This window comes from Passer montanus, unplaced genomic scaffold (genome assembly GCF_014805655.1).
Source record: "Passer montanus isolate IOZ18808 unplaced genomic scaffold, ASM1480565v1 scaffold2, whole genome shotgun sequence".
Classification (NCBI taxonomy): domain Eukaryota; kingdom Metazoa; phylum Chordata; class Aves; order Passeriformes; family Passeridae; genus Passer; species Passer montanus.
The window spans coordinates 4,172,506-4,188,632 of NW_024366591.1; the positions used below are offsets into that span (position 1 = coordinate 4,172,506).

The 16,127-nt window shown below is 39.7% G+C and overlaps 1 protein-coding gene across 10 annotated transcripts in view; it reads right to left on the bottom strand.

Annotated features, from left to right (window-relative positions):
• PTPN5 (protein tyrosine phosphatase non-receptor type 5) overlaps positions 1-16,127 on the bottom strand; it is a 78,116-nt gene that overhangs the window by 11,589 nt on the left and 50,400 nt on the right. For all 10 annotated transcript variants that reach the window (XM_039707658.1, XM_039707655.1, XM_039707656.1 and 7 more), the window contains 6 exons: positions 14,717-14,955; positions 11,879-12,068; positions 8,935-9,019; positions 6,534-6,613; positions 5,899-6,036; positions 2,456-2,566 (listed from right to left, as the gene is read on the bottom strand). In XM_039707658.1, the coding sequence (XP_039563592.1) occupies positions 2,456-2,566; positions 5,899-6,036; positions 6,534-6,613; positions 8,935-9,019; positions 11,879-12,068; positions 14,717-14,955 (843 nt within the window). The remainder of the gene's footprint in view (positions 1-2,455; positions 2,567-5,898; positions 6,037-6,533; positions 6,614-8,934; positions 9,020-11,878; positions 12,069-14,716; positions 14,956-16,127) is intronic.

Consider the following 16,127-nt stretch of genomic DNA (forward strand, 5'->3'; position numbering starts at 1 on the left):
TTCAGACTGATATCCTTCTGTCTGATTTCTAAAGGTGCAAAATAGTAACATGGTGCCCAGGGAACTGGCCTTACCCCTGCAGCCATTGCACAAGCCAGCTGGCACAGGGCAAAGTAAATGTTTGCAAAAGGTCCAAGAACAAGTGTTAGCTTCCACAATCCTCCCTTCAAACCATGGCTAGCTGAGTTGAAGAGAGAAAAAGACAAATATAACTTTTTCTGAAGAACAAGGCACAAAAATCTGAAAATAGTTTCTGTCATGTACGCTCCCAAGCCCCACCTTATACTTGTCAGTCACTGGATGCTAAGAGTATTCTGTGGTTGTGCATTTTCCATCCTTCTCTTTGGATGACAGAGCTTTTGCACAGCTTCACAGTGAACTAGATTGGGAAAGCAATCACGTTAAATCTTTTTCCTTTCTTGAGATGGATTAATTTTCAGATGGATCCGTTTCTCCCTTTGGCTTGACACATAGTCACAAACACTTGTGAGGGCACATGGGAGATGGAACAAGGGTCAGAACAAGAGAGCTGGACAAAGGGAGGCTGGGCTTCATTCAGATGTTGTTCCATCTTACACTGGGTTTAAAGTGCTCACTGAAGCATAGCCACAGGATCCTTAAGGCCGTGTCTAGCTCACTTCAGGAACAGAGTGTCTTACTATCATAGCACAAAGTCTGGCCTTAGGTTATTTATCCTAGGGAGAAAATACTTTGTTTAAGAGAGCATAACTAGTTATCATGAATAACACTCAAGCTCACTACTCTGATCAACACTGCTCTGAAACACAGTTGCTTTTGAATGTATGACTATGTCTGAGTCACAGAAGTTATGAACACCCAATTCTTAACTCAGTTGTGAAAAATTATAATAAAAATGTTGTCAATAACACAGAGAGAAAAGTAAAAGTCATCTGAAGAAAAACATGAATCACTACATAAATCATTTAGTTGACAGCAACGGAAAACAGACAAAGTTCTACTGATGAACTCTGGATGCCTTTAGTTTAGTCTGCTGTGTTAAAAGTTTTATGCCTCTGCTTGGCATATGCCTGACTTCTGTGGTTCTGTACACTTCTGCTTTGACTTGAACAAAATATTCTCTATAGATGGTTCCTTGAGAGTGAGAAGACTTGGGAACAGCTAGGAGGAAGCAAGATTTAACAGACAGTTTGAAGTCTACCAACATGTATTCTGCAGCTGAAATCATGACTCAGTGGCTAGACACTGGAAACTTTCTCTGAGAACGGAAAACAAGCCTTGCCTCTAGCCTGAGCTTTTTCTAAATTCCCAAAACCTGACAAATCTTATCCCCTATATGGAGAGAAAAATGACAGTCGACTCTGTAAAGCATGTAGTAATAACACATTTCTGAACACTCCTGTTTAAGGGCAAACTGAAGTCAATTCATTGCTTTTCCAGTTTTCACTAGCAAGTCACTTAATGTATGCAAGGCTCAGAACTGCTGCTTCTCTATTGCCATTAAATGTCAAATGCACAGATGTAGGGAAAGGTAACTTAAATGGAATCTTTATTTCAGCTCTAGAACTCAGCGGTTCACATTCTGACATTTGGGGGGTGAAGGGAAGAGATATTGACCCACTAGTACTGAAAACAAAACCACTGTCTAACTGAAAAGCAAAACCAGATGAGCTGCAAGTCTGCAACATGTAGATATTCTTCACTTCCCACTTGTCAGGGAGTGTGATTTTCTCCTTGCTGCCTTTGCCAAAAGCATGAGTGACAGACTTTCTACACTCTGAATCCAGACATGGGATGTCATATGCTGGCTTTCTGCCCATTAGCTTATGGCTGAAGAGACTTGAAACTGGTTGGATAAAAGGGGAGTTTTTCCAGCTTGAGAAGAACTTGCCATGTTATACTGAGGCCAGGGTAGATCTGGCAGATGAAAAACGTATGAAGTTTATATAAACAGACTGTTACTAAAACACATAGCTTGATATTCTAGAACCTAGCAATGAAAAGAGTTGAAAAATAAGACTCTGGGACTTTAGGTTAAGTAGTATCTAAGTACTTAAAAAATTAAACCTGTGCTAAAACTTTCTATCCACAAGATTATAGAATGGTTACTGGTATATAAAACTACCCTTGCAAAGTAAGAAGCTCTCTGTGAGCTGACATTTCATTTTAACTGATCAATGAACCCAGAGGATGAAAGCACAGAATGAGTCACTGGTTTCTTACCCAGTGAACCCCATACTACTGCAACTGGCCTGGTGGCTTTCAGACTGTACACATGCAGCCTAAACCTCTGACTGCTTATTTTCTTGTAACTTTCATTCTGGTGAACTGGGCAAAGCTACGATGACTTCAGTAATGAAAAGGGGTGTTTTTCCAGCACTACACTGTGCAGAAGCTTTCTACACAACTCCCCCTGAACATCCGCATTTATAGGTTTAGACAGCTAAGCTACTGTAAGTACATTGGAATGATTTACCTTTAGGGTGATGAGCCTTAAACGGTAATCGTCTGCTTGTATGACTCTGTTAACTGTGATTTCTATTCCTTCATAGGTGACCTGTTCCTCTGGCCAATATTCTGTGCATTTCTGTGTGCAATATAAAACAAATCCAGTTAAGCAGGTATCAAGGGAGGCTCAGCTTTTTTCTCTTCTGAAATTGAATACAACACATGCATAGATGAATATGAATAAATTTCATTTCTATAATAAGTACAAGCTTTCACTTACTAAACAGGGACCACATTTCAGCTGATTTTTGCTGCATCCATAATAGCCTGATTGCTTGATTAAAAATGCACAAATCAAGTAATTACTAACCAATGCTTTTAAATACACACATCCTTATTTATCTTTATGCAACTGATGTGCATTTTGAAGGTTCATTAGAGAGACTGGTGGCAATGTGCTTGTGTTTTAAAATTAATCTTTTTCTTGAGATAATAATGATTAGTATAATATACACTAGTTACCAATATATCTGTGCTGCATATATACTGATGTAGAAACACAAAATACAGCTTTTCTATTTTTTATAATGGCTCAATGCTCTCTGAATATAAAATGATCGTTTGCATATGTTTTTGCACAAAATAACATGACTGGGGATGATTGGGAAAATAGATTATGTACCAAAATCCACTTAAAAATGTCAGTGAGAATCTTTCAAAGATAGGGAACTAAAAGGCAGCAGTAGCTGTGAGACGGATTGGACTACTACATTTGATTTTGCCAAAAACCAGTAAAAGGTACAGCCAGCACAAACTAACACTTGAAAATACAGAAACTATAGTCCATTTGGAGATCTACTCTGTGGTAGTGATACACTAGAGATGAGCCAGAGCAAATTTGTAGGTGCCTCTGATCCTGGAAGGAGGGCTAAAAAGGACTGTGGTTTTGTATTTAGTTTCTCTAAATTAATCAATATGCAAAGGCAGAGACAGGCATTTCAATATGGTGCACAAATTAGTCCATGGGCAAGGAATGACATGAATCAGGCACAGTCTGAGAAAAAGGCTCCCTTGTGATAATGCAAGAAGCTATTTCATTATCACGGGAGAGCAGGTATCTGCTATTCAACAAACCTCAGTAAAGATGATGCTAGTAAGATTCTGCTTTTACACAGCTGTACACAATCTTGGAGGAAACAAGTTGAATCATTTTTCTCTCCCCCACCAAACGTAATTCCACTTGAGGAGAAAGACTAACAACAGAAAAGTATCTTGCAAAGTTACTGAGTCAAAATTTTTGTGTGGGAGAATCAGTGTTGTTCCATCTGCACAGTACATCAGTTAATAACCCACTGGGAGCGTGGCCCACTGTGTCTCTGTAAAGTTATTTATGCAGATTGTGTTTTTTCTTCCTCTACTCATAAACTGCAAAATCCACTGCAAAAGTTGTCAAGAGCACTACCAGCTATCAATAGCACAGACACCGCTCTGCTTACAGGAGTGGAGTAAGATTGCCCACTCACTTCTGGGGGCTGTCTGTCAGTTCAGATTAGAAGTGACAGAGGGCTGAGGTACAGAGCTTTTAATACTCATATTAGTGAAGCCATTGCACTGAGGAAGAATACAAAGTCTCTCTTACTAGCATCATTGCTGAACAGAACTTTTCGGTTTGAAACTATGTACTTTGAGTCCTGTTATTTATCTATTAATAAAAGTGTTGCAGATAAATGGAGTGAGTATAGACAACGTTTATATGGAAGGACCTTGTATTTATGGCTGAGATTGTTGTCATTGACACATTTTGACACAAAATTTACCAGGAAAGACTCAGCAGCTCTGTTGTGATATACAGGCTGTAGCAAGCTTCAGTTCTATAGTGCATCAGCACTGCAGTGCACTGCTTCCCAAGACTGGTAAGAGGGTTGAAACACTTGGTCAGTGCAGGTAGGAGGCAATCCAGACATAAAGGTTATTTTGCCTTCCTGTTATACAATCTTGTTATGAAAATTATAGTTGAAGAAAATTTCAGACATGTCATTCAGGACCAGCATTTCTTCTGCATCTTCTTTAAATCTCAAAGTCTGCAAAAGATTCTGGTGCCCTGACTATGTCACGATATTTTAATGTGTCAGAAAATGGCAACTTTGATTAATGAGCAAGTTATTGCTTCAGTGCTGCTGCTCAGATACAGACAGGTGCAAATTTAAAACCTGAGTGAAAACAAAGCATTCAGATCAGCAACATAATTCATTGTTTTGCATCAGCAATCCTTGACAGGATGTTTCCAATGAGCCAGCTGTAATAACTGACCATTTTTAACTTGCAAAGCGTCATAATTCTGTGTCAGTCTTGTTCATGTCTTTTTTCAATGAAGTTGAAAAAATACATGAACATATTTATCTTATATCTATGAAAAGCTAAAGGTTTGTGCACGTGATGATTGTGAGCATTAAGCTTCCAGCTAGCAGATAAGCCATTACAACTCTGTCTGTATGCTGGACGTATGCCCATATTCTTTGGCTTCTAAGCATCTAAAGCTTCTTCTCCAAATAAAAACCTCTAACCTAAATTACTAATTTGTTCTCAAGGAAAAGTCTGACATACAATGGTGCTGCAGCTTCAGAAACAACATTTGGATATCTCCATCCAGCCTTGCTCCTTAGTGGTGGAGGAGGATGCAGAGCCCAACACATGCCCAGACCACTTTCTCACATCTTACACTGCCAATAAAGGCAGATGTGAGCTCAGCTACCTGTCTGTGAGCTGAAGCCCAGGCACAAAGTTCTTGCAACTCTGCTATGGGGGAAAGAGTTCAGCAGGTAAGTAATGAACAGATGGAGGGCTGCAGTATTACAAACTGCAAAAAAAAGAAGAATTCACTTTAGGTGGATTAGCACAAACATCACTATAGTTTAATTTATGGAGGTAGGTGGCAAATAGAAAATTTCAGCACCTTAATTTCAGTATTTCATAAGCATTCCCTAGACACGTTCAGGGGAAGGTCCTCAATGTCTGAGCCAGTTCTAGTTGTTGATTATCATACAGAAATCAGGTACTTCCTCAATGAAATGTGCATGTAGACATCAAATCATAATAAATGCAAGATAAAGCAGCAGCAACTCTACTGATTGAAGATATTCAGCCTTAGCAGTTATGGGGTACTATTGCTTTTGATTCCTTCAGAAAGAACTTCATAAGCTGCCTGCAAATAGAGCTGGGTAAGGAGGGGTTTCAGGTCAGCTGGGAGAGGAAAATGGCAAAACCAACAGTAGGAGAAGTCAGACAGCAAAACAAGACTCACAGTAAACTGAAGCGAAGGAGAAGCCCACATCTTCTCTGAGCCTGAAGAATTTAATGCTGGCTATGATTGCACAGGCCACTGAACTAACTTCTGTTTGCTGGCTTAGTGTCTATGCTGAAAATAACTGTTGGAGTAGAGATAAAAATATAGACTGGATGTACCAGCATTACCTCATTCATCTCTTCTATATTGGTAATCATGACAATGATGGGAGAACGCTCCTGCCACACCATTCTCCAGAAGTCAGTGACAGTATTAACTATCGGTCCCTGAGTAGCAATATATACCTTTTCCTCTCCTCCATAGCCCTGCCAACAAAAGAACAAGAGATCAGCTTTAACAGCGGTGTTCACCATAACCTTGAAGGTTTGCTCTTAAAAAACCAGAGAGCTATCCTGGATGAAATGCTGACTCTGTGGCACCAGCTCTCCTCTCCGTCTCTCTCCTGCACATGTGTACATGGAGCAAAGGCACAGTGCAGACTCACGGAATTCCAGCAAAGAGTGTCCTACAGCCTTGAGGTGACTGGCTAGGTCATGAGCCTTATTCAGGCTGATTATCCAGTGCCTTGGTTAGGCTAGCTGACAAGGAATTTTGCATCAAGAACTGCAGAAGTATGTTTTTTTCAGTCTGAATCTGTACAGGTGCACTTTGAGATTTGTGTTTCAGCTAATGTAAGCAGGAGAGAAGAGCAATCAGATCAGCTAGGATGCTGAATGTAAAAGCCAGTGTGCATGGCAATTCTGTTTACATTAACAGTGGCTGACAGAGGGTGGGCAGACACACCGGGCTATGGAGCTCTTACCCTGATGTAGTTAGCATTGATGTAAGAGCTGAGGGGGTCGTCCTGATCAGCTGAGGTAAGGCACACTCTGCTGTGAGGATCTGAAAGGTGTAAGGAGATAAGGAATAGTTTATCAGAGGAAGGTGACACACAAGATTATTTAGTAGAGCAAGACATTCACATGCATTCATGGCCATCACAGCAGATGTGAGTAGCCTTAGACAACCCCCATGTTAAGACCATTAAAAAAAGTGAAAGGATGGTTGGGGTAATTTGCAGCGTTCTGACAGTTTCATCCACTCTCTGAAGCCTGCCCTAATTGTTCCTGAGTCAGTGTCTCAGCATGACTCTGGAAAAGCAGTTTTCTGCTACAGGAAATTATTTCTCAATCTGTTAGGTCAACAGGCTCATTCTGGCTTCAAAGACATTAGAATATTGTTTGTGAAATGACAGCAAAGAGCTTTTCTACCAAAACATAAACATGCATTTTTTGCACCCAGGCAAGCCAGATGACAATAACTCCTCCCCAGTTTCATCTTGCAATTAACCACACTCCAAGATGTTCTATTAACAAATATAATGGCTATAGAGAAATTAAAGAATATTAACAGTCTCTTGCATTTTAAGTCTCTTCAGTACTTGAGTCTCCTTCATTGAGGCTGTTTATGAAGCATTATTCTTGTTCTAATAAGATGACAAAAGAAAACATTATTCCACTTAAGAAGTTCAGACCAATTCCTACTGAAGTCAATGGCTGCTTCACTGATTTTAAAGGGACCAGACACAGGCCCACTTTGACCAGTGCTACCCAGTTTGTTACCATTGACAAGAAACATCCTCCTGACAGAGGCCTCAGCAAACAGCAACAGTGTATATGACAAAGACAATATTAAAAACAAACCACAGGTGCCTTTTTCATAAAAAACTTTAGCTGGTTTAGAAAGAAGAATAAAATGAAACTTATGCAAAAATTGTGCTTTACCCAATATCATATTAAGGACAAAGTACACAGTGATTTGTAGAGTACTACAAACACAGAGTCAGCATGAAATGCTGTCCTCAAATAGACCAGATTCATGTTTCCTGGGATCTATGGCTTTGAAGTGTAAAGAGAATGTTTAGGTCTCCTTTCTACCCTTTCTTCTTCACTGCCAGCACCAAGCCTTGTGAAATGGAGTCCGCGGGACAAGAGTGAGCACTCAGCCCTTTCCTTTTCTCAGCAACATCAAGCCATCCTGTGGCCACAGTCAAGGACAAAGTTGCTAAAAGCTCATTCAGAAAAAAAAAGCTCAGATCATATGGCCAGAATAAAGTTGTTAACATTTAGAGAGATGGTTGAGTGAATTATCTGAGATGAAGAGGTCAAAGTAACAACAGTGGCTGCTGGCAGATACCCATATGGCTGAGATAAAGAGATACCAAATACAGAATATACAGATCATTTAGAGATCTGGCACCTTGGGCATCTGCAATCAATATTCACTTTTGCAATCTTCCTGTTGCAGCAAAACCAGCAAATTAATACTTGAATGAATCACCTCAACCATTAGCACATCAACAGTGAAAGGCTAAATGCTTTTACACTTCTGGTCTGAGGTAGAGTACAAAGTCATCAAAAGAGTTTCACACATCAGGCTGCAGTTGCTGGAGTTCGAAGACATTAAAATAATCTTTTTTAAAACCGTTTTCAATCTGGATTCATTGATTATTAGATATAGCTGAGGACATTTTTGACTTCACGGCACTTATATTTGCTAACCTGACATTTGACATTTTGCAAAAGACTACTGTAGTGGTGATACCATCTCCCAACAACAGCTTAGAGAGAAAAAAAAAGGCATGACATCCAATTGCATCACTTTTCAAAATATCTGAAAGTATGAGAGAGGGAAAAATGATGACGCTTGTAAAAATTTGTACCAATTTTTTTCTCAAAACTCCTACCTCTGCCTACAAATAAAACTGTGTAATAGAAAAGAAAAATAATTTTCTGTTTCATCTTAATGCCATCAGGCCAGTTCCCAATATTCTCAGTCTGCATTTGAAAAAACATCAGTCAGGAAAATAATGCTGCTAGAATTTGGTCTTTCAAAAGAAATTTAATCCAAGAAATCACTAACATCATAATAGACTAAGTTCTTGGGTAACAACTTTTAAGCAGCACCAAATGATGCAATTCTAATAACTAAAAAAAAAACCTATGTTTCCCTGAGGATCAGTAGCATTTCAGTTCTTCATGCTCTGTACCTCTGTGGAAGTTTGATTTATGCTTTGAGCCTATGCTGCGTCTCCATAAACATGGCTTTTGGACAATACATGGTGGTGATGGTACACTTCATGCACTCTGGGAAGGAAAATGCAAAGCCTTCCAGCCTGTGGAATAAACCACCCTGCCTCAATGACTTAAAAAGTAGAAACTTACTTGGGAGAATTGTTTTGTAGCGATTCTTACGCACTAGGCCTGGAATATCATATTCCTTTGGATCAACAAAGTTCATTGGAATTTCCTGTTAAAAAAAACAAAAACAAAAAAACCCACAAAAACATAAGAGACAGTCAGTAGTATTATTAGATTCACAGGAGGTATAAAAACCCCAAGCCGATTATGTCCTCCCTGTGAGGGAGGCAAAGTGATGAAGTCAGCTGGGACATATTGTACAGTACCTCTAGCAACTTACCACCAAAGTATGATTGATGTTTCCTTTTTCTGTCACTGGCTTTCTTTTCTGAAATCCTTCATGTGAAAATGCTCCTGGTGACTAATTCATTGAGTAACACGCATGACATATTCACTCCTAATATTATTAGAACTGAATTGCAAGTGTAGGCACTGAGCGATGCAAGAGGTGGAACGCAAGACACTGCTCCAAGAGGATGGACCATCCTTTCTGACTCACATCGCTTCCTCTCTGAGGGTGGAAGTTAATAATTTGCTGGGGACTTGCACCAGCAACAAAGTATGACACACATGATGACAGGCTGGTGCGCTGCCCTGACTCCATGGAGCTGCAAGAGCGTCACTGCTTTGCTCATCGTGCTGCCAAGCTCCATGGAAAAGGACAGCAAAGGGGTATTCAGGGATTGCCTGCACTCTCTATCCCTGCAAAGAACACAGGAAGAGGGAGGGGCTTCCTATTCCCCACTGCTCATCCTCTGCAATAAGGGGCTAATGCCAGGTGGGAACAAACAGGAGCCTTCCAGCAGCTGGAGTAGAAAGCCAGATGAAGAGAAGGGATATGTTAACCACGCTCAGCAGAGAAATGGCTCGCAGGAACCAGGAGGCAGAGCTGGTCATCCCAGCTGCTGCACCCTGGATTTGAGAGACCACTACAGGACAGACTGGGAACAGCTGAGTAAGGCAAGTAAGGGGGAAATTTAAGATGAGCAGAGCTATGGACTACAGAAACGGAGAATTATTAAGGCTGAAAATGATCATCGAGTCAAACCTTTCACCTAGCACCTCCATGTTTACTGCTAAACCAGGTACCTAAGTGCCACATACACATGTTTACAAACACTTTCATGGATGGTGATTCTACCACTTCCTCAGACAGCCTGTTCTAGTGCTTCATCCTTTCAGGGAATAACTTTTTCCTAATATCCAATCTAAACCACCCTGGAGCAACTTGAGGTCAGTTCTGGAACTTTAGAAATGACTATCTACACTCCACCACTTGCAAAGCACTTGGCACACTTGGCTCTAACCAAAGGCAAATAAGGACAAAAATGTTTTGTTGAAGTAATTTTCTATCAATTTTGAGAACTGCATAGGAACAAAATCTTCATATTTTTCTCAATTGTTCCTTGGTATTTAGTCAACCCAAACTCTTCCCGAGCCAAGCTCCATGGGCTGTTTTGGGTCTTAAGTCATTCACTGCACAAGCCAACTCTTGGTGAAATCAACAGGACTGCTATATGAGTAAAAACTCTAAATCTTATATGAATTTCAAAATTTAGCCTTGTTAATGTGCTCCCTGGCTTTTCTTGCAAAATGAAACAACTTCTTGCTTCATCTGGGTTTAGGACTTTGAAAACCAAGTAAGTTAGAGTGAAAACACATGATGAAGAGCTAGCTGGTGGTAACTGTTTCATAAAAGAACTAGTTTACAATTTTTAATTACAGATATGACATTTTGATTGCACAGCATTTTGTGCTCTTTCAGTTTTCATTAGAGAATGAAAATAGTTTGGGATGGCTTGGCTGCTGGATGATTCTATGAACACGAGGAAATCTAATTCAAAATCTCTCAGACAAATGAAGTGTGTTTTTTCCTGCATCTAACATTATTTTCTTTGCTTGAAAGCTACAGAGTAGCTCAAAGAGTGGTGAAACTGTATGTGGACTAGTCCAGCAGTCCAGACACCAAGTGAACATTCCTTCCCTAAAAGAGCAATAGATACTTTAAAAAAATCAGGGCTTTGCCTACACAAAAGCTGCTTTCCTTCAACTTGTACAGCACTAAAGGAATTAAGGACCACAGATACCTTGTGTTCTACTTTGAAACAGAAGCCCAGAGTATCCCTCTCTTCTCATAAAGGCAAAAAACCCCCCGAACCTGTGCAAGGAGGGAGGACAGCAAATGATAATCAGAGTGGTCTTTCCTTTTCAGACACTTAGAAGTCACAAAGAGGACAGGTTGAAAGGGCTGTCATGTTGCAAAACAATCTTCCTCTGCTCTGCTGAGATTTCAGCTTAAGAGAATATTTGACATGGCAGTATTAACTTCAGAAGTTTACAACTAGTGAATTATTTTTGTGCAGAGAAAAACCCCAGTAATATATACTTTCTATAGCTCCTGCTGAATGACAGAGCCACACTGTGTTTCAGGTAACCAGAGAACATTTAGATTTGGAAAGTAGCTCCACATTAAGCATTCAGCAGCAAAGAGGGTGGATTAGGACTAATTTCATCTTTAGGGCAACTCCAGAAACACTTCAAGAAGTTATGCTTATAGCAAATGAGGCTTTTCTTCTGAACTCTAGTGATTTTTTGTTGCTGTTGTTAAAAAGACAATATACATCAGAAAAAAAAAAACAACCCACAACCTAAATCTTGTGAAACAAAGACTTCTTGTTCAGAAAAAAAAAAAACCCAACCTAAATCTTGTGAAACAAAGACTACTTCTTGTTGTTGGTTTTGCTAGAATCAAATCTATAGTTTTTAAGTGACAATACTACTGAAAGCTTTCAGACATTGTAATTTAAAGGAATGATAAATTTGGGAATTGTATGAAATGCTTCACTGACAGAAGTGGAGTTTGCGTATACTACTTTTAGACTGGCAGAAAATAATACCAAGGTCTTCTATGGAGAGACAACCTCCACTTTTTATTGAGGCTCCTAGAATAGAGAGGCCAGACACTCACAAAGAACTCTGCCTGCAGTATGAAAGGATCCAGTGCCTTCTTGTGCAGCTCCTCTTCAGTCAGGATGTTTGAGGCTGTCTGGAGGTATTCCCGGGCTGACTGTTCCCGTGGGGACATGACATAGCCAAAGCCTTGCTCGGAGCAGCCTGGGGTGCACATATCCAGTGTGAGTGAAACATTTGAACCTCTCCTGCAAAACAGAGTAGACAAAGTTTTCTTACAACAGACCCATCGCTGCCAGCAATAACAGATTAACAACTTTATGAAATCACCCAGCTGGTTCAGGTGGGGATATTTTGGTCACTACCTGTAAGAAAATGGATGATGCTTCTTGTGTGGACAAGACCAGAGGAAAATTTTGTACACTGAAACATCACTGGGGTAAGACTGTGGGATAAACTACCAGTTCAACTTTAACAGAGATACAAAAAGCCAAAGCAGTGCAGTGAATAATTTTTCTATCTGAAAAACGTTCTTTCCACAACTGTACATCATAAGAAGGGTACAATGAAGGTCCCAATACTTTAATAGTCACATTATAAACATCTACTCTTAAGTGTAGAATCTTGTGTTAGTTAGCCACACAACAAACCAAAGAAGTCAAAATGCCTAATATGAATAAAGTTTTAAAGCACTTCTGAGCTTCTGTTAGTCTCACATATGATAGACAAAAGTAAGATTCAAAAGCCATCAGTGAATCTATATTTAAATATCTTTAACATAATAATAAAGCCATACAATATGATGACTACTAGGTAAAGGTTCTATACATTTGCACAGTAAACCTATTTTTGATGAATCTTGACACAAAAAATTTAGTTAGAGGGTGTGTGCAGGAGCTATTAAAAACCATGTAGGCGCGCAGGCACGACCAACTCACAGAGAGGACAGAAGTCATCACTTGGATCACAGCCCTTTCCTGGACTCAGGATTTTGTCCAAAAGAATTTCCAGCCAGACTCCTGCTATGATTCACAGCCATGGGAAAATGCCACCAGTGGCAGATTCAGAATCTTTAGTGACATCTTTCAAAGGATTTTATTTCACCCTCTCGTGTGCTATTAAACAGCTACCACATTTCTCCCCGCAAAAAGATGCATTTGACCAGGATTGCTTTTGGTTCTTTCAAGGTAGAAGAGGCTACCTACATTGATAGTTCTTCAGCATGAGGAAATGAGATTATTTCTTCTTCAGCAACATTCACTGGTGTTTGAATTTAGCTGCTGACCACCCTTTTAATTGCAGAGGTGGTTAAACAATGAGAGGGAAGTAAGAGAAAAGCAGAACGGATGCCAATAAGGCAGAGGTAGGTAACACAACAGCAAACAAAGAAGTGACCAATGTGTAATATAAGTGAATTTGTCAGGGCACAGCTCAAACCTGAAATAATGTCTGCCTTCTCAAGGATATGTGTATGTTGAAAACAAGCTTATATCTTAAGTGTTCACATTGTACCTAGTTTGAGAACTTCAAGCAATTGCTTTCATTGTCCCACTTATAGTTATTTGACAGGTTTTTCATTGTAATTCATTACTTTAACCAATTGATTATTCTCCAAGCAATACTCCCCAATTCTCTTGATAGTGTCTTTCACGTAGGCTAGCAGTCACCTGAGAAGAAATGTCACATTTTAAAAATGACAGAAATGGAATGAAAGCAGAGATAGTGAAGAACACAAATAACTCACATATTTCAAGACCAATCTTGCCTATAATGAAAAACCAACAAAGCAGCAGCTTTAGGGACAAGCCCCAGAGGTTACTGTGATCTCATATAAAGGTAGACTAAAACAATAAAAGGTATAAAATTGTAGGACAATGTTATAACAAACCATAAAGCAATAAAAACCATTCTAAACCCACAGGAGTGCAAATTGAAAGCCTCTTCTGTAACACTCCCTTTTACTGCATCCTGAGGAGCTTAGGAAAATCAGCTTTATATTCTTAAAATCTATGTTCTGTCCTTTGTTTTAAGCTTTAGAGATGAGAATTAACTATAATTAGCACTCCAATTAAGCTTGAGAAAAACTGAAAAAAAAAGAAAGGTGATACTTTGCTATGCTGGACCCCTCAGTAACTTCATTCTTATGCATAACATTGTCACTTTTGCAGAATTTCTTCACAGGAATTCTATCATCAAGACCTTTGTTCTATTTCACTAAGACAACTGAAAGGACACAAAACAGAAAGATTTTCCTTTAGTCTTGAAACTGCCCTTTCCTGGCTGTGAACCTCTTTGAGAAGCTCCTAACTTGCCTGAGAAACTCCTCTTTTCAAGATGCCCTTATGGTTCGAGTGGTGAACACCAGCTCACCCCAAAGTTTCAGTACTGGGTTCAAGTGAATAATTAATGTAATTCTGGATTAACTCATTTATATGAAGAATACTAAAGACTGTCACTTTTTATATGGCTTGCTTTTGGAGAAAAGACTAGTCCTCCAGTACGAGTGACTTGGTGGAAAAAAAAAAAATCAACAAGACCCATCTCTTTCAGAGGTAAAAGCTTTTACTGCTCTATAGGGGATTTCATGCAATGCAGTTGCTGTCTTGATGAATGGTGAGAGACTGATCAAACACAAACAGATGTATTCAATGGAAAGAAATGATAATTTAGAACAGCACTTGTTGCCAGCTGTCCAGAAACTGTGTGCTGTTTAAGTAACACGCTTGTATTTATTACTGGACTGAAAACAGGACAGGAAATAAAGCAGGTGCTTGACTTCACAACCACATTTGAAAGTGACATTCACAAAGGCAATAAAGCTTCCTACCAGGCACAGAATTCCTAAACCCACAAAATCTGGGAGCAGACTTTTCCCTACTAGTCACATCTACCCTACCTTTCTTGCAAGCCCACGGATTTAACCGTCAGAGTAGCTGGGTCTGTCTCCGCTTTAATGTCCATGACGCAGTCAAAGACTGGAGTCTCTGGTACGGGATCCAGATCTAGGAAGTCATCTTCATTTTTATCCTCTGTCCACTCTGAGTATGTGAAGGAAGGCTGCCGGCTCACAGACTGCCGTCTGTCCTCTTGCAGTGGAAACGGGGGGTCTGGAGGGGCTCTGAGGAGGTGCCAAAACTGGAGGAAAGAAACATTTTAAAAAGTTGCTGCTTGTAGCCAGCCCTTCCATGTAGCATAGGGCAAGGGTCTTAAGGACAGCATTCCAGCTGTCTGTACTAGAATTGGAGAGCACTGAAGAGAACAGGAATGTTCCATGCAGGAGCAGCTTTGTCATGTGTGTTGCAAGGATTCACATCTACCCATTCAAACCTGCTTTCAGCCACAGAGGTTTCCACAGAGCTAGCCAGGCTTAACTCAGGGATACAGTGGAAGTGGAATGTGCTTGTGACCATCATATGCAAGCCAACGTGATACCACTGTCCTTTTGTTCAGTTTCTTATCCTTCCCAGGCTTGTTTACAAAACAAAAATCCACTATAGTATTCTACAAATCACACCTCTCCTGATTTAATGGCTCTCCATCTGAAATTTACATATAGCTGTTTTAAGTTAATATAATTGAGCTTAACATCTTTAATAACCAGGCACTGTACCCCAAATCTATGCATAAACCCATCATTTTTTGAAGAGGCCTCAATTTTGATGTACCTGATCCTGGGGCTCAAAATGCCCGGATCAGTTTTTGGCCAGGGGCACACACTGTGTATATCTAATTATCTGATTTGAATATGGTATGAACATTAAATAATGAATCCTGTGAAGTTTTAAGACACAACTGCAATATGGAAGTTTATATTACAAATTAACAAAAGGTTTGAAATTGCATGAATCTAAAAAATTTCCGCACCATATCAGTTTGCACAGATGCTGTGATAGACTAGATGATTTGGAAATCAGATCAGTAAACTTCAAATTCTCCACACAGCTTTTAGTAAAAATTTCAAGCCCACCTCTGAATTCCAGGATCTGGAACCTTAGGCAAACTTCATCCATCTAGCATAGAACTAGGAGTAGTATCACTCATACTAATGCCATGCAAACTACACTGGTCATGCATCCTTTTGAGACTAGGAACACATCTTATTTTCCACAGTAAAAGCCTCTGCTCTCATCTTCTTGTGTGGTTTCCAAATGACTAGTTGGATTTTAAAAAGTGCCACTGAAAAAGATCAGATTTCTCTTCCTGGGCTACTAAAGCACATTAGGATGTCATGCAGGACAGTGCTAATTTCAACATTGGGAAAGAAGGGCTTGGTCATGAAAGCACTCTCAAAGGAAGAATCCTTCAAG